General features: G+C 44.2%; 1 protein-coding gene across 1 annotated transcript in view; it reads right to left on the bottom strand.

Annotated features, from left to right (window-relative positions):
• The window catches only part of EXT1 (exostosin glycosyltransferase 1), a 292,443-nt gene that overhangs the window by 39,395 nt on the left and 225,153 nt on the right, over nucleotides 1–27,895 (bottom strand). The window contains exons 2-3 of the mRNA XM_065895096.1: nucleotides 3,972–4,065; nucleotides 2,351–2,458 (exon numbers count right to left, since the gene is read on the bottom strand). Coding sequence (XP_065751168.1) covers nucleotides 2,351–2,458; nucleotides 3,972–4,065 — 202 coding nt within the window. The remainder of the gene's footprint in view (nucleotides 1–2,350; nucleotides 2,459–3,971; nucleotides 4,066–27,895) is intronic.

Genomic DNA, 27,895 nt, shown 5'->3' on the forward strand with positions numbered 1-27,895 from the left:
AAAAACGAAATCCCCAGCATCAAGCCAAAATGTTGCCTCAGAAGGTGAAATGCTTCTGGGGAGTCAACTCTGCTGAAATGGTAGAGCCCAGACAACCACAATTCAGTATCCTGGAACATGCTCCGTTCTCAAAGACAAACTCCCAACTTGGTCACATCAAATTCACTGGAGCACTGGTACATAAATGGAGAAATTATGGCTGGTATTTTTTATTCCCTTTCTTTCCTAAATTTCCTTTAATGAGCATGCATTATTTATTAAAAATCATAAGAGAGGGCTTCCCTGGTGGCACAGTGGTTGAGAGTCCGCCTGCCGATGCAGGGGACACGGGTTCGTGCTCCAGTCCAGGAAGATCCCACATGCCGCGGAGCGGCTAGGCCTGTGAGCCATGGCCACTGAGCCTGCACGTCTGGAGCCTGTGCTCCGCAATGGGAGAGGCTACAACAGTGAGAGGCCCGCGTACCGCAAAAAAAAAAAAAATCATAAGAGGAAGGAAAAAGGCAACGTGGAAAAGAACCACATCTATCACTTTTGTTTGGCCTGTCATGAGTGAATGTTTTAGGCACACACCATCTCTGTGTGGGGAGAACTATACTAGATCACGTGTCCTCCTCTTGCTTCTGAGGTCCCAGGGGCCTTGGAAATCACAGATCTGAGTAGCAGACACAAGGCATGTTTTAGGAGCTGCATTCAGCTTGGCTTGCCTAATTCATGGCCCTCTTGGTTACAGATATTCCACCGTTACTTTAGGGAGAGTACTGAGTTATTTCACCAGCCAGTTAGCAGACTGGCCAGCAGCACAGAAGTAGAATTAATGATACAGTTAGAAACTGAATTTCCTGAATATCAAAAAAAGGACATTAAAAAATATCATTTTACAAATATTTGTGGTAGTTCAAGATAAAGTACAATGCCATGAAATAAAAGCATTAAAATATTCCATCATTTTAGAGAAAGGAGTATGGCAATTTATGTTGAAGCTAAAACATTATTGCGCAAAGGGTCTTTAGAAATCCTCAGTGACTAAGTATTCCTGCCCCAGGATTCTTCTGTGAGTATCATATCCCCCTTCCCAGGCAGCTCTTGAGAAGTTTAAACTTTTATTAGGCATCCTTGTGGAAGATTGGTTGATGTATATGTGTGGATTTATTTCTTAGCTCTGTATTCTGGTCCATTAGTCTATATATCTGTCTTTATGCCAGCACCATACTGTTTTGATGACTGGAGCTTTATAATATATTTTGAAATTAGGGACTATAATTCCTTGGTTTTGTTCTTTTTCCTCAAGATTGATTTGGCTATTTGGGGTCTCTTCTGGCTCCATATGGATTTTAGAGCTGTTTTTCTATTTCTGTAAAAAACAAATGCCATTAGGATTTTGGCAGAAATTGCCTTGAATCTGTGGATCACGTTGGGTAATACGGACATTTTAATAATTAGTAAGTCTTAATTCTGCAATAGAAGACAACATGGATGAACCTTGAGGACATTACACTAAGTGAAATAAACCAGTCACAGAAAGACAAATAATTCATGAGTCCACTTATAAGAGATATCTAAAATAATCAAATTCATAGAATTAAAGAGTAGAATGGGTGGTGACCAGGGGTTGGGGGATGGGAAGTGAGGAATTACTAGTAAGTGGGCATAAAGCTTCAGTTAAGCAAGCTGAATAAGCTTTAGAGACCTGCTGTAGCACATTGTACCTACACTCAACCATAATGAGTACACGTCAAAATTTGTTAAACGAGTAGATTTCATATTACATGTTCTTACAACAATAAAATTAAATGGAAAAAAATCTAAATGGCCAAAAATACATTTTAAAAAAACATACATTTTCATTTGAGGCTGCTCTTTTAAATATACATCTTAAAGATAACACTCACTCACGTACCCAGACTAGATCATTTGAGCAATGATAACACTAATTCTAAGAATCAGCCCTAGAGACCTCTCTCTTTCTGAAAATTAATCTGAAGGCAGACACGGAATTGGGAAAGGAGTACAAAGTGGCAACAGGATGGTACAAAAATTCTCTGGTATAATTTCTAAACATTCTGAATATTGAGGGGGGTAGATACACACCTCTTCTCAGTATCAAAGTTCAGTGTGGTCTACCTGCAACTTCTCCTTCTCTGAATATATTCCCTGGACCTGAGCAGATTGTGTGTTGGGAAGTGAACGATGTCATGTTAAATGACTTCATATTCACCATAACACAGGCAATTTTCTCCTGAGAAAATTTCTTTTACAGAGCTGATCTTTTGGATTCATCTTCTTTGAAAGTCTGGACGGGGGCAACAATAATCCACTGATCTGTTGAAGGCCACCACCACCCCTTCCTTACCTGTAATAACAATCTCTCATCACCTATGACGGCAGCTTGGTTCCAATTAATCACTTCAGAGAACGGCAACTCCCATCCATTGCTGAGCATCACAGGGACACAGGCGGCCTGTGCAAAGAAGGCGACTTCGTGAGTGTGAGGAATATGGCAGCAGGAACCCTTCCAATCAGAGGTGAAATGGGTACAAATTCAATTACTGGCATGAATCCTGGACTGCTGAGGTCAGAAGAAAAGTGGGCTTTTATGAATTATCAAGTCACCTGAAGTTTGTCTGTATCCAGCTGAGATTTTGCTATTTGCAAGTCTTGCCCTAGAATGTGAAAACCCCATTTCTATTCTTGTACATGGTTTGGCTGACCTTACCTCTATGCAGGCAACTGGCTTCCGCTGAAGAAGGTTTACTGACGTAACAAAATCATTCACCAATAAAATCCTAGCGTAAAACCCACCTTGAACATGAACAGCCTTGTCAGTGTAACTGCCATAGCCCACTTGCAAAGTGGTTCACCCCAATGTCCTGAGCAACAAAGAACAGTTCGGCATTCCTGATAAAGCGTTTTGTGGACTAAACTGTTACAGGGTGCTCACCTTTCCCTAGCCATGTAAACCTCTGAACTTTGTTCCCTTCAGTGTGGAGGGATCCCAACCACTGTCGTACCAATTTACTACCCACACAGGGACCTAAGAGCCAAGAAACACCACGCTAATGACAAAATCCTGGTTGCAAATAACTCAGAATCCAAAGCAGAGAACAATTGGCTCCATGCAACATCCCAAGAGGCTAGGGGAATGTCAGGAATGGTATGGTTCATAGAACATGCCAGAAAAGACTTTCAAGAGAAGGAAGCTCTCCTGTCAGAGGACACGACAGAATGACAGCAATTAAGAAGCACTGCGACAAAAGCACAGATTCAGCCGGGGCAGAGCACAGAGGAAGAAAGGACACGGTAGCAAGGGGTCCAGGAGCTGAGAGAGGTGGAGGGCGTGCTTTCTAGCCAACAAGCAAGGCTGGTTGCAACTTCCAGGTGGGAAGTGTGGAGAACTGTCTCAGCAGGTGAAGGCATTTCTGCAAAGTGAAGATTAATAGCAGAGACCCAGCAGCTCCAGGACCTCTGAACTTCAGAGCCTGGGAGGAGCTGGGCTGAGTGTGTGCCTCTACCTTGCAGGGTATCACACTCAGCATTTAGAGGAACTGAGTGACGACTGAGATGGGGACAGAACCGACGATTTTGCTTTTGGGAAATACCACCCATCAGCCATTTTCATTGCTCTTGAGACTGGCTTCCAGGAGGAGGGCTGAGTCTCCGTGGAGCCCAGGTCGGCTGCCTGGTGGGCAAGCAGATCTGCCCTCTGTTTGTAAACACGTCTCTGAAGAACCCACCCTCCCTTGAGAGTCCCATCAGATCTCCTCATGTCCAAAGGCAGGGAGTAAATCCTCCCTCCGCCCGCCCCCCCCCCAACTCATAAAAATGTTGCAGATTTTCTTGGGAAAACAGATTTCAGGTGTTTAAGGCAAACCACACGTTCGGCTTAGACCCCAGGAGAAGTGCTACGGTTAAACTCCGCCCCAGTCTGACGTTGAGTCCTCAGCCCTATTCTGGGGAGGATCAGGGTCTCTTACCTGCAGAGCCTCCAGGAACCTGAAAGACCCAAGCCTGCGACCACGAGGAACCAGACAGAAAGTGGCATTGTGCAGCATTTCCCGATAATCATACCTAGAAAAAGAGGAAGAGCCATCAGCAAATAAAGACGTGTTAGGAATGGGGCAGGGGAGAGGGTCGGGGGAGGGGTGAATCAACACACCTGGGGTGGGTGCACACCTACCAGAAATTACCCAGAGCAACTCGGGCGATATACAGGCAAGCCTCACTTTTCCAGGGAAGGAGGTGGGCAGGGTTGTTGCATGAAGAAGAAATGTGAACCATCACACTGGACAAAGCAATTAGGGCCTTTTGCAAACAGTACATAAAAGACAAGTCTGATGGTCCCAGCAAAATTTTGGCTTGCCCAGCCTTTGCTTCCCAAATCAGATTTTTGTCTTGGATGAAAATAGGTTGCCCCCATAAGCTTAAAAAGTACTCACCGCTAGTTGTTCTTTTTTAATGCCATGTCATTCAATAAAATGAAGGCTGTTCTTGTTTCCTACCCCACAAACCCATGCTACTAAAACCTACTCAGGAAACCTCCATTCTAAGCACAAAACATTTAGTTTCTCCTTCAAGCTGGAGTTTCTACTTTTAACCAAGAACATTTTGTTACCCTAGACAAACACTCCTGTATAAGAATGGTTGGCATGGAGGTGAGAGAGAAGGAGCCAGCCCAAGAAATGGGGAAAGAGGAATAACAGGAAAAAAAAAAAAAAAACGGTGGGGCCTGTGGGAACCTGGGCAGCAGAAGAGATGATTTCTTCCTCAAACACCATTTAGTTGTATCACACTGTTTCTACACTTGAAAAAATGCAAAATGTAATATGAATGTCACCTGTCTCTTTATACCGGTGAAGTGCAGGAAAGGTAACAAGCATATCATTTTATTCAGGGCTAGCACTTTAAAAATGATTTCCAGGGACTTCCCTGGCAGTCCAGTGCTTAAGACTCTGCACTCCCAACGTAGGGTACACGAGTTCAATCCCTGGTCAGGGAACTAAGATCTCGCAGGCCGCAGAGCATGGCCAAATTAATTAATTAATTAAACTAGAAATCTTTTAAAAATAAATAAATAAATAAAAATAAAAATGATTTCCACAAATACATTCCTAAACACACAGTTGAAATTTCATTTGGAACTTAAGAAAACTTGGGAAACTGGAGATGGCTCAGGTCCTGTGAAGGCCCAGTTTCTCAGAGCCAGGATGAAAACACTCTCCTTTTTCAAGAGCCTCCCAGGCTCGGGAGACAGGTGACTTTGACAGTAGCATATGTCACCAGCACTTTCTGACTCTAATAGTCTAATTTAATCATAGCCTGAAGGCATTGGATTCTTCCCTCCTCTTTTGGGGATACTGATATATATACATTTATATTTTTCAAGTCCACATCTATTTTTATATTCTCACACAAACTAGGCATATGGGAATAAGCCAATTTTCGATTATAAACCCATCATTAAGAAGAGATGCCATGCAAAGGACCGTTTACTTAAACAAGCGTGTACAATTAATTTGCACAAGGAAAGGTCACCGTGAATGGATTATCTCCATTGAGAGTAAAATTTAAAAAAAAAAAAGAAAAAGAAAAAAAAGAAAATCCTTGCTACATTAATTAAACTGCAAAATAGACCTCAAAGTAGAAAAGATTTTTAAGAGGGCTCAAACCTAGCTATATGAAAATAATAATAAATTATGATAGTAATGGCTTCTCTTCCTTACCAAACATAGGGAAATAATTGACAAGTATCTTCAAGTTCAACTGTTGATAATGTCTGAATATCTACCTCATCAGTGGAGAAGAGTGAAATATGTACATACACACAATATATATGTATAAAGTTCAAACTGAAACTTTTTTTAATATAAAAAGGTCAAATATACTTGAGGCTACAGCAAAGTTTAATAAATGCCCAGAATCGAAACCCCTGAGGGGCTAGAACAGAAGGCCCTACCTCCTTATCATTAGGCTGCTAAAATGTAAAACCCTATTAATGTGCTGGATTGTAGCAAGTTTCAAAGTTGCCAGTTGCAAAATTTACTTTAGGGAAGGAGTGGGCGAGAGGAAAGGCAGAAAACTTGTAGGAAAAATTCAAATGACAGCTATTCAAGCTATTGATTTTTAAGTGGTTGTATAGGAAGATTTGCTGATGTAGTGAATAAAGCTTCATGATTGAAACTTGTGTTCATTCACGTAATAGGTAACAGAAGATGAGGGACAATCATTCTTGCTGGAATCAGGAACCCACTAGGTAAGCTGTGAGATTAAGAACAAACCGATGGGCTCTCTGGGCCTCAGTTTCCTCATCTGCAAAATGAGTCAGTTGGGCAAGATGACTAAAGATGGTTTTGAACATTCCATTATTCTTTATGTTATCATGTTTAGGTAAGAAAGAAGAATGTCCCTTTGAGAGTATCCCACTGCTCCAAAAGTTTCCATAACCACTGTATTTATGCGTGTATATGTGTCTACAGAAATCTGCTCGTGTACACAATATGTAATGTGTGTATTTATATTGACACACAAAGACATACAGAAACATAATCACTCATAACCTGAAACAATGATTTTTGGATTTCTAATCATGCTCAACCCATGAACCAGCCTCATTCTTGGGCTTTAGTGACAGTGAACCTATGAATTACTGTGTACTACAATTGAAGAAGTAATGATGCCTGCAAAGAGGACAATCTCTCTAATTGAGCCACGTATGTATTTGGTACCCTCCCACTCAGCTCTCTGATGTTCTCCCATGCCCCACGTCTACCTCCTTCTAGGTGCTTAAACTTGTTCATTTATTCAATCATTCTTTTAAGAAATACTGTGTTCCAGGCACTGTTCTAGTCTTGCAGATGTTGTGTAGAGAAGATGCTTCTTCAGCTGCTAGATCTACCAAAGACTCATCGGATAACTAGAAAAGACTGATGAGGACTTCAGGTGTAACATTACCTGAGGGCATTTGTATTAAGTACACTGTGGAAGCCTGGCCTTCCAGAATGACACACTAACGAATTCTGAGGACACTCTTCCCAGCAAAACAACAATTTAACTGGTACAAATTATAAGAGCATCATTGAAAGTTTCTGGAAATTGTCCTAAGGTCATGATGACAAATGGAAAAACATTCGTTCAAGAAAATCTACCAAATCTCAGCAAGAACTGAGAACGTCTGGAGCATCTGAGCCGAGATCTGCTTCATCACCAACCCCCATCAGCTCTGTCTAATAGAAGTTGTAACGTAGGCGAGTACAGCTGAGAAGACCGGTCTCCCTCTACCCCCAGCTCCCATCGAGAAGGTGAAAATACAACCTATAGAAGAGAGAAAATATTTGCAAATCATAAATCTGACGAGGGACTTTTATCCAGAAAAGGTAAAGAACTCTTACAACCCAACAATCAAAAGACAAATAATCCAATTTAAAAACAGGCAAACGGGAGCTTCCCTGGTGGCACAGTGGTTAAGAATCCACCTGCCAATGCAGGGAACACGGGTTCGAGCCCTGGTCCAGGAAGATCCCACATGCCACAGAACAACTAAGCCCGTGCGCCACAACTACTGAACCTGAGCTCTAGAGCCTGCGAGCCACAACTACTGAGCCCACGTGCCTAGAGCCCATGCTCCACAACAAGAGAAGCCACCACAATGAGAAGCCCGTGCACCACAACGAAAAGTAGCCCCCGCTCACTGCAACTAGAGAAAAGCCTGCACACGGCAGCAAAGACCCAACGCAGTCAAAATAAATAAATAAATAAATTTATAAAAACAGGCAAAGGATGTGAATAGACATTGTTCCGAAGAAAATATACGAAGTGCCAATAAGCACATGAAAAGATACTTAACCATTAGTCTTTAGGGAAATGCAAATCAAAACAACGAAATATCACTTTACAGCAAGTAGGACGGCTATAATCAAGAGGACACATGACAACAGGTGCTGATGTGGCTGCAGAGACACTGGAACACTTGTGTACTGCTGGTGGGATGGTAAACTGGGGCGGCCACGTTGGAAAATGGTTTGGCAATTTCTTTTAGAACTAAAAATGGGCTTAGCAGCCAGCAATTGCACTCTTGGGCATTTATCCCAGAGAAATGAAAACTTGTTTTCACGCAGAAACTTGTCCACGAATGTTCACAGCAGCTTTATCCTTAATAGCCCCAAACTGGAAACCATCCAAATATCCTTCAGTGGGTGAATCATTCAACCAACTGTGGTACATGTACAGCTTAGAATACTTCTTAGCAATAAAAGGAAATGAACTATTGATACACACAACCACCTCAAGAAAATTATCCTAAGTGAAAAAGCCAATCCCAAAAGGACATATTCTGAATTAGTCCATTTATATAGTGTTCATGAAATGACATAATTACAGAGATGGAGAACAGGTTGGTGGTAACCAGTGGATAGGGACTGGGGAACAAGATGCGGAGACGACAGGTCAAGTGACGGGGACAGTCTTTTTAGAGACCAATTCTTCCCTATGACTTAAGCTTAGAAATATAGATCACATCAAAATCATAAACTTCTTAAAAACAAGAAATAACGAACATATGAGATCCTAAGCAAGAAGGTAAGTAGATGAGGGAGGCAACTAATCTCAGAGAACTTTCAGCTTTATTAATAACAGTTTTGGTACCCTTTTCAGATGGCCATTAAGTCCCCTGCTGTATAGGTGATGACACAGAAGACAGAACAGTTTCCATAAACTACTTCAATGAAAAATGCAATAAAAATAACATGACCCTGTATTTAACCTAGAAACCAAACCCGTTCTACGGCCGAAATAATCCACTACAACAACTTTAAAGTTGCAGTGAATAATGTATGGGATACACCCCATTTAAAATAGGCCATACAATAATACATAATTGAAGCCCTTCCCCTTCATAGGAAACTTTTTTTTTTTTTTTGGGCTGGGAGCAATTCAGTGCAACCAGCATATGGGTGGAGGGCGATGTGGCATTAGCGCTGGGGTCCTCAAAGTACACTCTTCCAACTAGTAGCATCATCTGGGAAACTGGTAGAAATGTACATTCTCGGCCTCACCCAGGCCTGCTGAATCAGAAACCCTGCGGGAAGGGCCCAGGATTCTGTTTTAACAAGCCCTCCAGACAATTAAGATGCGCCCTAAATTTTGAGAACCACTGGCACGGTGGTTAAGAGCTTAATGATTAAAAGCTCAGTTATTAAGCAGCTTTAGACCCAGCCAAACCTGGGTTCCAATTTCACCTTGGCTATTCATAAGTTGAATGTTCTTGGGAAAGTTTTTTTTTTTTGCGGTACGTGGGCCTCTCACCGCTGTGGCCTCTCCCGCTGCGGAGCACAGGCTCCGGATGCGCAGGCTCAGCGGCCATGGCTCACGGGCCCAGCCACCCCGCGGCATGTGGGATCTTCCCGGACCAGGGCACGAACCCGCGTCCCCTGCATCGGCAGGCGGACTCTCAACCACTGCGCCACCAGGGAAGCCCTTGGGAAAGTTTTTAATTTGTCTAGATCTTAGTTTCTTGGTTGGCAAAATGGGGATAATACTTCTACTGTGAGGATGAAATGATACATTTTAACTAAGTCTGGGCACATTATAAGCAATCCATAAATGGTAGCTATGATTGGAAGGGAGGTGACCGAATATAACGGAAAATACAGCCGGTTTACGTAGGAAAACCTGGGATGAAGAACTTGGCTTCTGGATCTACCACTTTCTGTGTGCCCCTGTGCAGATTCTCTAGCTTCTCTGGGCCTCAAAGATGTGAAGATTAAATGAGATCGCGTGCATACAGCAGAAACTGCAAGGCACTGTGTGATCGTAAATTTCTGTATAAACTACAGCAGTTCAAGAGGAATACAAACATTTCAAAAATGTAACAAACAAACAGAAGAGGAACGGATTCCCCAAGACAGAGCCAGGGAGCCGTGTAGAGCAGACCCTTGAAAATAAAATGAAAACAGGAGCTGTGAATCACAACAGCAGTTTCTAATTGAAAGGATTTTGCCTTATTATCAAACGCTCCATAGCCACGGATGATGCTGATGCAGTGTGCCCACGGGTCCAGCTGTGCTTCCCACAATTCCCTGGTAGGCTCAGTTCCACGTGAGCCTGCTTTCTGCTAATCAAAGAGGATAGAGAAGACGTGAGCCAGGCCCTCCTCCCTGTAGCCACACAATTCTAGTGTCCCCCTGATGCTGCTACGGTTTGTCTCACGTACTGATTTATAAAGTGAACATCTACAGCTGATATGCTCCCTCTCAGCCTCCATCCTCATAAGTACTTAATCTTCTTTGCTTACCCCCAGGTTAGAATCACATCCCTGAAAAAAAAAAAAAAAACAAAGAACGCAAAAACAACTTCTGACTGTTGTAGCTGCACAAAGTGCTCTGGGATAAGGGAAATAAAATAGCTTCCTTGGCACCTCCTCTGTGCTTTCTTTCATGCATTCAACAAACATTAGTTGAACGCCTAATGCCTAGTAATGCCTAGTACCATGTGTCAAATACTGTTCAAGGAACTGATGGTCCAGGGAGAAGGCAGATGTGTTATCAAATGATTGTCATTCGTTGAGGGAAATGGGAGGATGGAGGCAAGGGCTGGGAGTTATGTAGAGAAGAGAAAAAAACAGGCACAGCTTGGCTTCGGTGGGGAACGTGAGACGCAGGGATGCCTCTTGGAGGACGGGAGATTCTGAGCTAATATTAAAGGAAGAGCAAGAATCAGTCCGGCAAAGAGCTGAGAGGAGGTGACAGGCGTCTCTGGGGGTAGAGGTAGCAGAGCAGGAACAGAGACACCAAGGTGAGACACACTGCCCAGAGTCTGGGGTGTGCCAGACGGGGAGGAGAGATGAGGCTGCTGGTACAGGCAGGGTCCCCCTGGGAGGATCTCCTGGACCTCAGATGTGACCCTGTGCAGGTGGTCGTGAGTCCCTGAAGGGCTCAAGCAGAAGAGTGACAGGTCACCAAAGGAACGCTAAGGACTTGATATAAGCCAACTTCACAGGCAGATATGAAGTTTGCACAGCCCGATAACCTTGCCAACGTAGGTCACAGCTGTGGAGCCACCGGGGCTCCAGCTCCAGGCTTTCTGATTCTAAAGGGCCTTTGCTCTGTACATGATACCATCTCCTCGGGCAGCTCACACAAATGGAGTGTCTGAAAGTTATGTTTCTTACACGGTGAAGTCCTAAACCTTTCACCTACTTTCAAGCATTGGCAACAAAAGGCTACCATTTAAAAGGACTCTTTCTCCCCTACTCAAAACTCCACCCCCTGTCACACCAGGAGTTCAGTCCAAGATGGTGCTCTGTTATTTAATATCTATGTTGCCTTAGGCCCTTTCTTGGACTATCACAGATTTGATGCTTAAAAGTTCAATTATTTTTGAGAAAACCCCAAAATCCATAGCATGTAATAAAATGAAATTGGCCCAAGGCACAGATTTGAACTGAGAAAACCATGAGTGGGAGCCAAACTTTTAGCTGGAAAATGGGTCCACTGGCCACCATTCTATCTCTATTTGTTGTCTACACAGAAGAGTACAGGCCCCAGTGGTCTTTGTGAATTCACGGGATTCACTGAGCCTCAGTTTCTTCACGCCATCTGCTCATACAGTGTCTGTGCCCACGAATGAGCTACGCTATGTTCCGGAGTCAGGGAAACGCAGATGGATTATCCTAGTGTGTGGCGCTGGTGACCAGAGTGACTGCAGCCTCAGGGACTCAGTAGCTCCCAGCGGGAAGGCCCTCACTATCTGGAGAAGGCGAGATGCCTAACACAGGCCACTCTGCCCTGAGCACTGCCGGCTGCTCGAACCTCTGCGGCACCCGGTCAGGCCAAGGATTAGGAAATGATTTCTTTGTGGTGCCCCTCTGAATGACCCTGCCGATCCCAAGCTGTCCACCGTTTCACACTTCCTGGCTTTCCACTTAAGGCCATCTTCTTTTTATGCCCATTTAAAATCCATTTCAACATCGGGAAGGGAGGGAGGAAGAGTGTGTGGGCTCTGGCTGGGGCGGGAGGCCCCAGGGGAGGTACTGACTCTTTCGCACACATTATCTCATTTAAGCCTCACAGCCACCCCAGGAGGTGGATATGGTTACATCTGCTTTTCACAGGGAAGAAAGAGTTGGCTGGATCCTTGGAATCAAACCCTGCATCTGAACACACTGGATCATGATCCCATATCAAGTCTAAACTGCCCCACCCCATCTCTACCGTAAACATCCACTGACAGCTAAGAACTGTAAACCTGGACCAGGTGGTAACCTTCCCCTGCACGTATTAATGAACTGAACATGTACCAGGTACGCCATAGAGAAGACCATGCCGGTTCCCGCCCATTACATAGCAGCTCAATGGCTAATATGTAAAAGCAAGTGACAAAAATAGGACAGCCATTGATGATAACAATTATAATAATCATCCCCCCACTGATTACATGTTTCCCATGGGTGGGGCAACAATCCGTGTTCATTCCTGCCATTTCTCTCTACAACCACACATGAAGTGGCCCCATTTTACAGATGATGAAGTTGAGTAGCAGAGTTGTACTTCGTGAGGCTTGTACAAGAAGGGCTCTGTTTTCTCCCAGAGCTGCCTCGAAGGAAGGAGTAACTTCCCCACAAAAGGGGAAAATGAAAGATTTTGAATATATTGTGCCAGGGGCCGTGAACCTCAGGAAGCTATCGGAAGGAGGTGAGATTTTGGAGCACCGGCTTTTCTGCTCGGCAATACCATATTTCAAAGTGCTCTGAGATAAACGCAATTCCAGGACGTGTGGGTCTAAATTCTCTGGTTGGAAATAAAGCGCTTCTGAAAGTGCTAAATAAGGGGCTCTCTGGGTACAGGGAGGGAAAGGGAAGGGAGTGACAATTGAGGAGCCAGCAGCAGCTGTGACCTCAGATGGATAAATGGGTCCACAAGAGGCACACCAAGGTCCCGACTGCGGGAGCTAAATGTCTGGGACAGACCGGAGGGCAACTGGGAAGCTCAAGGTCATTATCTTACCATTAACCTTTCATCAGGCTCTGCGCCACGAAGACAAGCCAGCCAAGTGCAGCGGGGCCAGGAAGTGTGGACTGAAGCTGCGGGGCCAGCACCGTGGGGTGTCAAGCCTCGATGGTGACTCCTCGGGGACAGGCCAGTCCCAGGGAGCAGCCTGTGGACAGGGTACTTCCTCACACACCCTTCTTCCCTTCCACCCCGGAGGAAACCTTCCCCGATCCCTAAGTCTCACCCAGAGGCCCTCTTGCTGCTCACATGGCACCCAGGATTCCCTGTCTACTACTCCCTCTGGATCCAGTTGCCCATTTTCTTGTTTCCCTTCCACTGGGCTCCAGGAGGGAGGACCACGGTCCTACTTTCTGTTGAACCAACACCTACCCCCAGGGCCTGGCCTGCAGGAGCCACTCAAAACATAGGTATGAAATAGATGAAAAGTACTCAGTATCCACTGGTTTGCAGGGGGGCGGGAGGGGCTGTAGAAACAACAGAGACACAAAGAAGAGACATGAGCCCTTCGTTACAACCACCTCTGCTTAGCTCATAACAATACGTCTGACTCTTGATTATGCCAGTCCTTCCTAGTATGATGTTCACTCCTGTGTTTAGGCTGAGCCCAACTGACTTAGAGAATGGAAAAGAGTGTCTTTTATATACAGTGTCTTCCTTTTGTACATTTTGTATCCCGTCTCTGTCTTTATTTCCAAAGGCCTGGCATCTTGTTAAAAGTTCTGACCTCTCTGCACTGATGAAGGGGGGGGTGGGGCGGGGAATGTGTGTTTCACCAGCCCTGCTAAACAGCATTATTTGCAAATCAAGTTAAATGTATGCACAGCGCTATTCACACTGAACTGTCTCCTGGCTTTCCTCCACGTCTGAGCCAAAGAAAATAAAACTGGAGAACCTCTTCCCGGCTTCTGCCATGATAAACACTGCATCGGTGCAAAGGCGAAGACTCCTCATTCCCCAAAGAAAACTGGGCTCACCCCAATGTTCTGACCCCTTCCCTTCTTGAGCCAAGACGTTCTTCCCTGCACAGCCAGCCTCCGTCAGCACTGGGATTAGGAGGATGTCTGGAATTCCTGCTGGGCTGTTCTCATCACCAGAGTAGACACTGCGTAGGGGCCGTCCAGGGGCGAACCTCACATACCCTGCATTCTCGGTCAGTGCTGGAGCCCTTCATCTGCTCCTTGCACTTAGGTGATTATAAAATACCTTGAGAATCCAATTACACACAGCTAAGGAAATGATGCTGGTTTCAGCTACCCTCATCCCCTGTCTCCTTTCCTACCTTTACCATTCCTGGGCTCCACCTTCTGACTTGGACAGTCAGGGCCAGCTCACCTCTGGGGCTTCTGCACTGAACAAGCAAATGAGACCTCAGAAATTTGCATGGGCAGCGATGGCCCATCCTCAAAATTTACAGGACGCCAACATAATATGCAAGCTGCGTGAAGCTAGTTGTCTACGGAAAGTTTCACCTCTCTCACCTGGGTATGCGAGTATATAATTGAACAGGTGCATATGTGCCTCCGTGAGACATCAAAATCCGTCATGATGGACAATCTGATGCCGCATATGGCTTACTGACCCGATCAGCCTCCATGAGGGGTCTGGTCACTGGAGGTTGGGAAAGCCCGTAAGTCTAGATTCTGCCATTTCCTTTGGCAGAACCACAACAGTGCCCTGGGAGAAAGAGTCTGTGACACTGAGTCACCTCTGCCTCTCCTCCAGCCAGCTCTGCTCGGCACTGTCCCCCTTGAGAAGCAGCTAAGCAGCTAGCCAACTCCTTGGTGGCTTCATTTTGGGAAGAGGCTGTGGGACAGAGGGGTAATTTAAGCATCTGATGGGAGAGAGGTAGACCAGATGGCTCTTAAGATGCCTTCCTGCCCTGGCATTTCTTTGCTGGACTGATGAATGTTGAGCAGCTCCTATGTGCCAAGTGACACACTGAGCGCCGGGGAAACAAAGATGCAGAAGCCCTCCAGGAGCTGCCCCCTACTGGGTTCTGTAATTCCATGGGACCCAGAGTCTCCTTATGCCCCTCTTTCCTATATCTCTTTAATTCTACTCCTCCTTTGGGTTTCCACGTGAGCAGAGCAACAGGAAGCATACTCTCGTTCTGAATAGCTTCAGGTCAGAATAGGTTCAATCTTATCCCCATAAAATCCATTTTCCATAAAGCAACCAAAGATACCATTAAGACGTCACTCCCAGGCTGAAAACCCTCCACCGACTCCTCATGGCACTTAGAATAATAACCACGTCCCTTGGCCTGGCCGACAGGGCTCCCTGAGAACTGGCTTCTGCCGCCGACAGCTCTGACCGCTCCTCCCCTCACTCACCATCTACAGCTACACTGTCCTTCTCTCAGTTTCTAGAAACATCACACACATTACCATCTCACGGACTTGTACTTGCCATGTCCTCTCCCTGGAATTTTTCTTCTCCCAGATCTACCTCAAGATGCACATCAGCCTTCAGACAAACAGTCCCTCCTCACAGAGGCCCTCGCAGACCAGCCTGTGTTCCCAGCACTCACTGTCCCAATCCCCCATTTCGTCTCTGTCCTAGGATTTACCACTGTCTGTCACACACATATTCGTCTTTCTGGCCAACTGTTCCTCTTCACTGCTGTGACCCCAGCCGCTAGACTTGTGCTTGGACCGTAGTCATTTTTTAAGAAATAGTTGTTGAGTGAATGCCAGATCTCCTTACTCCTCAGCGAATAATGCCTGTGAGGTCATAAGGTGTCCAAAAACGCTGGCCACATTCACAAGGGTAAATCTGTAGGCCAAGTTTCTAAAAGGATATAAGACAAGTTCTCTCTCGTCTTTGCTTTATGCAATATCAGCCTGATGTCTCTGGTTAACTTTAAGATTCATCAACTTCTCCAAATGCCATCTGCTATGAAAGCAAGATCCCATTAAAAATGTCTTTAGAAATTTTTTTTTTAAAAAAGGAATGTCTTTAAGAGATGTTTATGTAGAGTGATAGGATGAAGCCTACATAAAGTAACACCTAGAAAATACAGGTTCTGGTCTTAACTTGGTCACTGTTTGATTTTAAGCAAGTTATACTCTGGTTCTGAATCCATGCTTATATACAAAATGGGACAAACATACGAGTCTTGCCTACCTAACAATGAAGTCTACTGAGGATGTAATGAAACAGTATAGATGAGAGTATTATGCAAATTAAAGCACATATGAGTATCAATAAGGATTAAGCAAGCATATTTTTGGAATGGCCTTTGTACATATGAGGCCTAATGTAGAGGATGTCAAAGGCCTGTTTCTTTTTCTTCTTTTTGAGTCTCAAATTGTTATGTCCTCTCTCCCAAATCCATTCAATTCTTCAGAAGTGCAGATCATTTTCCAAAAGAAGCATCTGGAATAGCTAATTTGTTACCAAAGCCAGCGATGAAACACACATGATTCTGTGGGGCTGAAAGGCCTGCCATGATTCCCGGTTTTCCACTGTGTTAGTTTTCAGCTATTAACCACTCTGTATTCAGGTGATGAATTTGGAGTGAAGATGGCTCAGAACTCTTGGCTACAGGGCCCTTAAAGAGAGAGCAATTCTGTCACATGGAACGTCTTGTTGCTTGGTTTCCATTAAGGAATCTTGGCTTTTAAATAAACTGTCAAGTAAAACTTGGCATCAAAACACAAAGGGGTAACCTCCTTTGCAGAGGAGCTGACAGCTCAGCTGTGTGTCAGATAGATAGCTGCTAAGAGTCAGCTCCAAAGGCGACTGCATCCGCTCTGGAAAGGAGAGGGTACCACAAACCGCCTTCCTCAGGATTAAGTCAAAGCAAAATTTAGGGATGATCTTAACGGAAAGTGGACTCAGTAACACCGATTGACCATATCCCTCTCCACGAGCGCTGGTTTTGGAATTATAAAAGTTTTTGAGGTGCGAAAACCTAATTGGAAAACTTTTTTTCCCTGCTTAAAGGGCTAACTGATTTCACAGGTGTTTAATTATCATTTGCTGTGCAATAATACCTTGTAGTGCCATAAAAAATGGATTTAATTTTCGAGTGCTTGCAAAACCATTGCCAAAGCCAAGTTAGACCTAAAGCTAGATAATTATTCTATAAATCAAACACAGTGCCTCCTTTCTTTGAAATTTTTAATACTTGGGGATAATGATATCTGACAACCTTGAAACTAACACGAAACGGATTTTCCTGCCAAGTGCCAAAAGGCAACCATTGGAGCATGGCAGGCAGTTTGGTTCATTAACGGTGACTCAGGCAATCTCAGGACCCTCGCCTGTGGGCTTCCGAAACATGCCAAGGGTTAAGGCATTGGTGTGTGTCAAGACACAGTATTCTCTACCAAGATCAAATGGCCAGACGTCCAAATAAGGTCTACAGAAAAACAGAAAAGAAATCCAAAACCACCCTTCACACAAAAACTGCCTAAAAGCCACCGTAACTCTCTGAGCCCAAACTCAGAGCCCTGGAATGTGGAAAGTAGAGGTTTTTCGACTTGATCAATAAATACTTTCCTATCTTAGGCTTAAGGCACAACACTTGTGCTTTCTGTAATAATAAGGGAGAGAAATCATGAAATCAAAAGAATGTTAACAGCTGGAAGGTACCACAAAGATCGCCCAGCACAAACACCCAAATGAAGAAAGCAAAGCCAGGAGAAGTCAAGTAACTCTCCCAAGATGACACCACCAGGGGCAGAAGCAAGATAAAAAGAACTGTTCTGAGCAAGCAGAACAAGGAAGAAATAGCCTAAAAATTGATTTGGAGTCCCATTCTCATCCAAAATCTAAAAATAAAAGAAGGAAATTTTTTAAAGAGAAAAAAAAAAAAAAAAAACAGTGAGCTTTCATTCTGTGAGAGGAGTGGCTATTTCTCCAACAGAGCCCAGTTTCCGTGGAAGTGCTTCAGCTGCCTTAAATAACTGTATGGGGATTTTAGTTGGTGCCACGTTTCAGATTTTTCTTTCCTCCAACTTTTATTCAGAAGCTGTCGAAGTCATAACACGTTCCATTAGATTAAGTGTGCCTAAATGATTTAAGAAAGCTGGGCAAGCTGGCTGGGTGCACACACACAGTCAGCATTATTTACTTTATTTAATGCCTGTGTATAGAGTGTGTGCACCGCCCAAATCACTCACTGCACAGCGTGGACTTTCAGGCAATCTGGGTTGGCCTTTACAGGTTAAGGTAATATAAGGCAAGATGCAGTATAACCGGTTCCATTCCTGGACACTGTACTTCGGTCCTCCTAGTAAAAACCTAAGCCAAAGGTATGCTGGCAGAAAAGGCAGGGGAAAATGTGGGTCCCAGAATAGTGTGAAAGGGATAGGATGGAAAAGCCTTCATAGGGACTGGCTTGGGATTGCAATGGAAACTCCTGCAATCAAGAAAAATGGTGATAATAATCACAGCTAACATTTATTGGGCTTACTGCACACCGAACATTCTGCAAAGCACTTTACGTCTGTTTGGCCATTTGCTCTTCCAACAACCCTGTGAAGTAGGTAACGTTATGTCTCCTACTTCATAGAAGAGGAAATTGAAGATTATACCTAATTTATCTAAACTTACTTAATTAGTAGGCAGGTGGGATTTGAACTCAGGCATTCTGACTGCAGGGCCCAAGTTATTATATATTATAGTATGCACACTGCCTCCTTTCTATAATGCTTCATGGAGATGTCCCAGGGACTAGCCAGTGAGCTCCGTCTTGAGGGACACCATGAGAACCACTATGGAATCTACTGGACTGATTTATGATCTTCTAACCAGAGATATATGCCAGGTATATCTCTGAGCCGGATCTTTTAACCAGCTCAGAATCAGAAAGGATAACCTTCCCGAGGTCAGCCCACATTTAAAGTATTACTCCCAGGTCCTAGGGAGTAGGTAGAATAGGTGAGAAACAAATTGCTGTTCATAAAATATTTGCAAATACCCTGAAAAATGCAAGAACATACAATGCTACACGTATCTGGTCTGCAAGAAGGGTACTTACTTATTTACTTACTTAGGGAACTAGATTGAAAGATGAAATTAGTAGCCCTCCATGCCGTAAAAAAAAAAAAAAAAAATTGCTGTTCATTTGCTATATTTTATCCCAGACAAGACCACTTTTGAACACAGAAACCTTAAGCCCTCTTTCTAAGAATTTATATAATTTTTACTTTCCCAGTCCATTGTGGGGCTTTGGCACCAAGAACTACATCATGCCTTTTAGTTATCTTAGAAGCTTGAGTGGAGCCTGTACTACATGTGTGGGTCCCTGAGGCCACATGAATAGGACAGGGAAGAGAGAAGTCCTGTCAGAGACACCGGCGTTTCATTCATTCACTTGTGTACTCACCCAGCCAGCCATCCACCCATCTAACAATAATACTTATTGTGAACCTATAAGTACCAGGCATGCTACTGTCAGGAGTGGGGAATTCACTGGTGAGCAAAAATAAGAATAATAACTTGAATAAAGATGATGATGATGCTTCTTTACCTTATGGAATTGACAGTCTTTTTGGGGAGACTGATATTAAATAATTAACCATAATAAAATCAACAGCTGTGGTGAGTGTTCCAGGGAGAGACTAATCGTCCTATGGGAGCACATGAAAGAGGAATCTGACCTAGTCAGGAGAAGGGAACTAAGCTGAGGCCTAAGTATCCGTCAAGCAGGACCGGGGTGGAGATGAATTACTGCGAGTGGTGTTGATGACAAACTGTCAAAGACCATCAAGAAATGGAAAATACCTTTGAGCCAGCAAACCACAACTAATTGTTCCAACAAGTGCAACACAGACGAAATCCGTTGGATGGTACGTAAAACACAGGTTGGGGCTGCTTGCTGCCTGGAAAAAATGAGTATTCAAGCCTGGATGTCTGGACAGATACTCACTTTCTGTTGAGCACGTTGATTGTATTATTAGCGTCCCAGATTCCACATACCTGCCGAGCAGTCGCTGACTGCAGCAGACCTTAACCCACGTTACAGGTAGGAAAGCTGCGGCGGAAAGGAGGCTTGACACCTTGATTAGAGCTAAGCAAAGATACTCAGGATCATGCCAGTTCATTTCACCCGCTCTACCCTCCACCCCCAGGACCTGCCAACTCACCTGTTTTAGACTTATTTATGAGCCCTTTTTCCTGTTGTCTCATCATCCTACAGGCTCAGTAGAGATGGTGCTGAATCCCTAAATGATCATATTTTCACAGTAATTAAAAGCCAAATTCCCCAACTCCCTAAATGCAATGAGCAGCTTGAATGCCTGTGTTTTGCCCTAACACTGGACATCTCTAAGGTGAAGGAAAAGCCTGAGAGAAAGGAATGAAATGACTTAATTGCAGAAAGAGGCAGCCTTAGGATGCGGTAGAAGTGGCCCAAGAGGAAAGGAAGCTGGAGCTTCTGTCGGGACGACCTGCTCAGGAGCACCCAGGAGCTCTGGCTCCCGCCCGTCCTCAGGTGCCGACCACTGTGCTGGCCCGGGACCCACTGGCCCGGAGAGACCCTGAGAGGGCATCTCTGCCACAATGATGAGTCCTTCCTGCTGAATTTAATAGTTTTTAAGGTGAGAGGGGCGAACGAGGCAATTTCAGTTATTAAGGCATTAGTTTGGATTGGAGCCCGGAACAAAAGAGAAGCCACAACTGGGTTCACCCAACAAAGACGCTGTTTCCATCCATCTGCCTCTTAGGCTAATTTAGGGATTACAGCGCTTGCCCACAACCTCCGACAAAGCAAACTGAAGATCGTATATTGAGGCCAGACCAGAGCAAACCACTGCTACCTGTATCTTGAAGGCTGCTAATTCCTGAGAAAATAAATTAGAAGAAAAAGTTGGAGGAAAAAAATATATGTATATATATTTCAATATCACAAAACACATTTCCATTCTTTAAATCATAGTCTCTCCTAGAATAAGAAAGCTGACGTGAGAGTCCAAGGAAAGGCTCTTGGTTAAAAACACAAAATATATTTATAAAATAGTACCTCCACATGTAGAAATAACAATAACGATAACGCTGTAACAACTGCCACAATTTTTAGCACGCTCATATGCTAAGCCCTGTGCTAAGTACCTTACATACAGCATCACCATCGCAGGGTCACAATCGGAGGTTAATACTATTATCCCCATTTCACAACCGAGCACGGAAGCTGAAAGAGTTCCAATCATTTGCCCAGAGTCACACAGCCAGCAGAGAAGGACGATTAACATCCAAACATGGTCCGTCTGCACCTGAGGTATGAGAAGCTGCCGGGCTTCACTGGCATTTTGTAGTGGCGGTTCTTGATGTCTTAAGAAGAGGCACAGATGAGATCTTTCAAAGTATTGAGCATTGAAGATATTTCGGTGCTCATTCCAATGGGTAATTCAAATAAAGTACCACTAGACCTTAACATACGGAATTGACATGTATGCAGACATTTAAATGGCTGACTTCTAGGCTTTTCGGATTGTTATATTCCAGATAAGTTAATGCATTCATAGTCTGCCTTTCACTTCTGTTCTGATAGGGTGGTAGGTACATGTGCTCAGTTGTCTGAAGTCATCCTGAATGGAGAAAAGCCAAATTAAGCCGCAGGTCCATCCAGTTTACTTGTCACCGGGAAATCCTCTAGTTGTAAATAACTCAGTGATCAAACATACAGGCACAAAACCCAGCTACCTGTTCAAGGCCTTCCCCTTGGGAGGCTGAGTGGAAACTCTGTGGAATAATAAATTAGCAGCTACTTAATTTATTTTAAAGAAAAAAACCCCTGTTATTGAGAGTGATTGACCTTAAAATTTAAATCGAATTAAGATGGTTTCATCTTCTTCTCGCTACTTCTGATGTTGAAATTTGGAGGGGGTGGTGAGGGGAGATTCTTTTGGATGGAGATGCTAGATGAATCCTTGTAAAGCAGCACCTTACAGCTATACCCACTTGAATTTATGTTCAGACATCTGCATCCCCAACACAATAGCAGCGGAAAAGCAGCAGAATGAAAGAAGCGCTACCCACTTAGCGCTCAGGCCAGGGACCTGCTGGGCACCCTTTCCTAAATCTACTTACAAGTGAATTTATAATTCACACAAGGTATCCAGGCATGGAAGCTAAGACATAAATCATTTATTGACAAAGGGACCATTTGTCATTTTAAAATAATTATGTTTCTTTAAGCAGAGTGACAAATTCCATCTTCCCCAATTTACTTATTGAGCCTTACAGGCAATGTAAGTCCCGAGTTGTGTGTGTGTGTGTGTGTGTGTGTGTGTGTGTGTGTGTGAGAGAGAGAGAGAGAACCACAAGGAGATTCTATTTTCTCCCTGAAACTTTTATCTTAAGAACCCACGATCCCTAAGGGCAGACTGAAAATTGGGTGTGGTGCCCACATCTCCTTCAGTTGTCTTGCAGAGAAGGTATTCTCTACATGCTGCAAATTTGGTCAATATAATATTCACAAGGAACAACTAAACAGTGAACACTGATGTTAAACTACAGATTTTAACCTTTGGACACAAGTGTGAAACTCTTCCCTTCAAACTTGCAAAACCCACACAACAGAATGTGTGTGATTCTGATGCAAATGTAGACACTAGAGATGCAAAATGTGTGCTCCACAAGCAAACCATGCTTTACCGTTAATGCTCTTGCCAGCAGGATAATAACGTGTGGTAGAAACCCCAGTCTCAGCTGCTTTTAAAGAGACTGGAGGGCACAGGAGGGCCCTGCACAGGGCATCACCACCCATTAAGGATGTAGCCACCCGATTCAACCAGTAGATGGGGCACGTCCACAATGCCAAGTGTCCCCACTCAACTCCCCTGATCAGGAAGAATAGGTCCCGGTTCCTCCTCCTTAGCTCCCAACCAGATGGTCAAAATCGTATCAAGGAGGAAAAGAAGGCCCTATCTCATCTCTAAAAGAGCCCTTTGATTATTTGCCTGACTTCTCTTTCACTTTTATTACAATATAAACAAAAGGGGTAGTGACTAGTGAGATGGGGGGCGGGGGGAAGGGAGTTGGAGTTGGCCAGCTCAGAAGAAATGCACTGCCCACAGCACCTTGGATATAATCTAAAGAAGCTCATCAGTCAGCCAGTCACTTATTTTGGAGCAATATCTACTGAGTGCCTACCATGTGCTGGCCCTGCACTGGGCAGGCTGCTGGGTCTACAAGGGTGACTCACTCAGAGATGAGATGTGCTCCGTGGAGTTCATCATCTACAGCGGGATACAGACCTTGAAGAAATGCAAATGGTCATGTGTAGCTATAAACCCTGACGGGGGCTAAAGAACAGGGAGCATTAGAGTGACTATGGGTAGGAGGTCAAAACTGAGTCAAGGTTGGGTGGTCAGGGAAGCCCTCTCTGAAGAAGCAACATGGACATGGCCTGAGAGCTGAAGAGAAGGCAGCTTCCTAAAGGGGGTGTGGGAAGAACAGTTCTGGAAGGGGGATGCATTTGTGCAGAGCTCCAATGTGGAACATTCCTGACACACTCAAGAAACAAGGGAAACCAAGCCAGTCTGGGTGGGGTAGAGTGGGGTGGAGGGGCAAGTGGTGGTATTGGAAGGAAGGTAAATGACACAACCAAAGGCATTTTTCTGACAGGGCAGTGGGTGGTCCTGGTTGTGGTCACACTCATATACTACACACACACACACACACACACACACACACACAATTATATAGTGCTTCATTTTCCAGGTGCTATTTTAAATCCCTTACATATATAAACTCCATCTACTTCTCAAAATAACCCTAAAAAGTAAGCACTATTACTAACATCCCCTCTTTAGAGATGAGGAAACAGAAGCACAGAGAGGTTAAGTGACTTGCCCACAGTCACACAGTTACTTCTGTGCCAGAGCCTAGATTGGAACCCAAGTCACCTGACTCCAAAGTGCATACTCTTAGCTTCTATACTCTAATGATTCTCAGAAGCGTCACTTTATTGTGATATTTCTGTACGACTACATATATTTTGCTATGAGTATGGTAAGACTGGGCTTTTTTTTTTCCTTTTGTATTTTTGGGTTTTTTTGGTTTTGGTGGCAGGGAGGACTGACGTGGCCCCAATAAGAAATCTACAATTTGGCAATGAATATAAGGCCAGACAGACTTATCATATCCTGATAATCCAGCACAATTGTGTACCCCGACTCCTGCCAGATGCCAGCTTCCTCTCGAGTCTGGGTTCTGTACACAGGCTCCCCAAAGGACTGTAAATCAGTGGCGCTAGATATCTCCACAAAGTTTCAAACAGATGTTCACCCAGTGCTTACTCGCCCAGGCTCCAGATGGCTCTGGATTCTGGCTTCTTCCTCCCGCAGACCCTCAAATCACACTTCAGACATGTCAATAAGGCAGGCTGAAGAAGAAGGATGAAAGAAGTGGAGCTAGTGGCGTTCTTTAAGAAGCCCGGTAGAACCCGGTGGTATTTCATGCATGCAGAGAAGGAGTCATAACCTGAGGCAGCATAAGTCACTGCCAGCCTTTACCACCTGGGTACGATCTTCCGAATGATGAAGTTGTCATAGGTGTTGTGGAAAAAGTTTCTGCGGCCAGTCAGCCTGGGTCTGTAACAATTTATTCCAACCTCTTCCATCAGCAACCAGTTGCAGAGAATTTTACTACACTGGCCTACCAGCAAGACGATTCCATACCTACCCATCCTCTCAAAAGGGAGAGGAGTAATGCTGAAAAATGTCTTCCACCAAAATGTTTTAAAAAACCCAAAAAATCCTTAAGAACATGTTTCAACCCTACCGCAAAAACACAAAAAGCAGGAAATTTTTTTTTTTAATTCCATTCTTTCTCAGTCCAAGGAACAGGTTTACATGCTTTGCTTTCTCCCCAAATTAAAAGTATCCCTGACGTTATCTAGTAATTGATACACATGGATGATAAGAAAGCCCAGAGGACAGTGCTGGGTTGCCAAGCCTTGCAGGTTTTCTTTAGGGCAGTCTGTAGAGATTCCCTACTTTCCTCTCACTTCTCCAGAGACAAGGACTTTTCAGAAGACTAGACGCTGGGGCTTCTTTTACAGATTTCATGCCTCTAGAATTAATTATTCATCTGCACAGAAGCTGAATTACCATGATGGAAACCCAAACGAACATCTGAGAGCCAGCATGAGTGCCTGAGATGTGCTGGTCCACCCCATGCAAACCTTTGTGGAGTCTGCTGGAATCCCTTGCAAATTTCACTTCCTATTTATGTGACTTTTCATGGAGGCCAAGAGGCTCAAATCAAATCTCCCTCTATCCTCAAGCAGTGGTAAACAGGAGCCTATCAGATCATTTTCCTTTCAGTGGTGTCTAGGCTTTGTGATTACTGAGCAAGAAAAACATCTAATGGGCTTACTCAGAAATGACTTCCTTCTGTCTTGTACTTTATGAAAACTTTTTTCATCCCTCTTGCACCCTAGGAGGGTGAGTATTTCATACCCATTGTTCCCTATCTACCACATTCTACAGACAGAGATAATTAAAGGTACGATTATTTACTTCTGACTGTCAAAACTCACAGCAAGGCTTATGAGGAACATGTATTCGAAATTCATCCTATCTAGAAATGACGCACTAATGGTATAAATCATGTAAATAACCAGGTGTCTGCACACACTGAATGTGTATAAATGCATTTGGGCTGACAAATGTTTACACTGGGTTATACGCTTTAATTTACCCTCCATTGCGGGGGATGAGGGGGTGGGCAATGTCACATTAATAAAGGAAGGGTTATTACAGGATTTCATTACATGGAAGTTTCCCTTCCTTATGTAAAACCCAAATGCACCAAAGGTTAAGTAACTGAAAGCTAAAAACATGTTATTTAAATATAAAATATACTTTTCATTTAAGCAGAGAGCCTAGGGTAAGGATGGTTGATTAAAAAACTGAGGCCCAGGAACGTTAAGTGATTACTCAAGGTCACACAGCTGGTGAGGTTCACGTAACTGCTACCAGGTGCCCCTGCTTGCCCAGCTAGCCGACGGAACAGAACACTGACCAAATGGAGGGACTGCTATCAATCTCACTGCCCCTTAGAAATGCCCAGAAAATCAACTGAGTCCAGAGGTGGTCAGTGCTTGCTTGGTAAAGCCAACTTTCAGGTGTAAAGGGTAATTATTTATTCAAAACCCAGCTAAAAATCAAAGTTGCATACACCCGTATTTTTATCCTTTTTGGGGGGTATTTCTCAATAGTACATGATTAGCCATTCTTGGAAATGATTCTGTGGGCTGGTAGAAGTTTTTGTGGGTCGGTAGATCTTTCTGAAACTATTTCTAGGCTGTATGAATCTTTGTCTGGGAATTTGTTTCCCTGGCCTTCCAAAACATGAATTGCATTTTTGTTTTGTCCACAGATAACTTTTTTTCTTACTACCCTTGGCAACGAAGCCTACTCTGAAAATACAAATGACCCTGAAAATGTCCCAAGGGCATTCAGTTTACTTTCCTTACCTTGAATCCACTCCTTCTTTTAAAAAGAAAGCTTGGGGAAATTTAGAGCCCAGAAAAATGGGTGGACAAAATGATGTTATTTAAAAGCAAAACATTCCAGTGCCGTGTGTGTGTGTGTGTGTGTGTGTGTGTGTGTGTGTGTGTGTGTGTGGTGGTGGTGGTGGTGGTGGTGGTGGTGGTGGTAGGAGAGAGGAGGGAGAGTTGAAATGGGGGGGGCTGGGTTGAGGGAAATGTCCATCTCCATGGGCAATTCACCTTGGGGGCTCCATGGAGACAAACCAATTAGTATGGATTGTCAAGGTGTTTTGTATGAATTGGCTACCTGCCCATTATGAATTGGAATGGGATTAACTAGCTCATTCCAAACACTCCACCAAACAGCAAATGGTCATATGATAATGATTTCTAATCACTAACACCCTGGCTGGAATGGAGACTTGGAGTTTTACCTGTAATCTTCAGAGAGACTCATTCCTTCAAACCTACCCACTTTCCCTAGACACATTTCCCTAAACATTTTTTTCCCCCTCTCCTAGCTTTTATTTTTTTAAAAGCCCTCTTGCTAATTGGGAGGCTGTATGTTCTTCTGCACGTAAACATACCTATTAACCAACCAACCCAGTAATAAGCAATTTGCATGTTCTACTATATAAATTTGTCCATCCCCTCTACTCGTGGTCTTCAAAGCCCCATGGTGAAACACATGACCACCCACTCTGCAAGTTTAATTCCACCCGAGGTTCTAGAACCAGTCTACTTGTGAGAGAGAGAAGGCCTGAGCAGCTTGCATTCAAGATTCAGGGATTCAGCACATGACCGATGCCATTCACCCTTTTAATTATTTGTCTCAACTTCTTATAACTGGACTTTTCCCTTGTTCCAGACACCAAGTCCATACTTTATCTTCCTGGCAGAGGTACCTGGCCCCAAGGACTATCACTAGCCACTAGCATCTCTGCCCACACTCTTCTCCAGGCAAATGGGGCCCCAGACTACAGTGAACAGCCTCATGGAAAAGAGCCCAAGGTGGATTTCAGCCCAAACATACGTGGCATCTGTGGGTTCCAACACTGGGTAATTGTTGCATCCTTCCCTGCATCCATTTCCCCTCTGGGGAGCTACCCACTCCCTTTGGCGTGGATGGGACTGATCCCCACTCGCAGCCTTAAGGCAGCATGTGATGTAAGTGAAAGCCACCAGTGGAAGCACAGGAGCCCAGAGGGAATCACGGTAGTTCCCATGGTAGCGGGAACCAGTACAGCGGTAGCAGCTGGACTGACCATTGCTGCTGCAGGATTTGCAGGCTGTTACGCTTTGCAAGCCATGAAGCATTATGGAGCCTCAAGTAAAACAAGTTTTTCGAAGTCTACCAAAATCTGCCTTCAGATGGTGGCTACTACAGAGGTGGGTTTGAACCCAAAATGACAAAACGGGAAGCAGCATTAATACTAGGTGTAAGCCC

Source organism: Phocoena phocoena, chromosome 17 (assembly GCF_963924675.1).
Source record: "Phocoena phocoena chromosome 17, mPhoPho1.1, whole genome shotgun sequence".
Taxonomy (NCBI): Eukaryota; Metazoa; Chordata; class Mammalia; order Artiodactyla; family Phocoenidae; genus Phocoena; species Phocoena phocoena.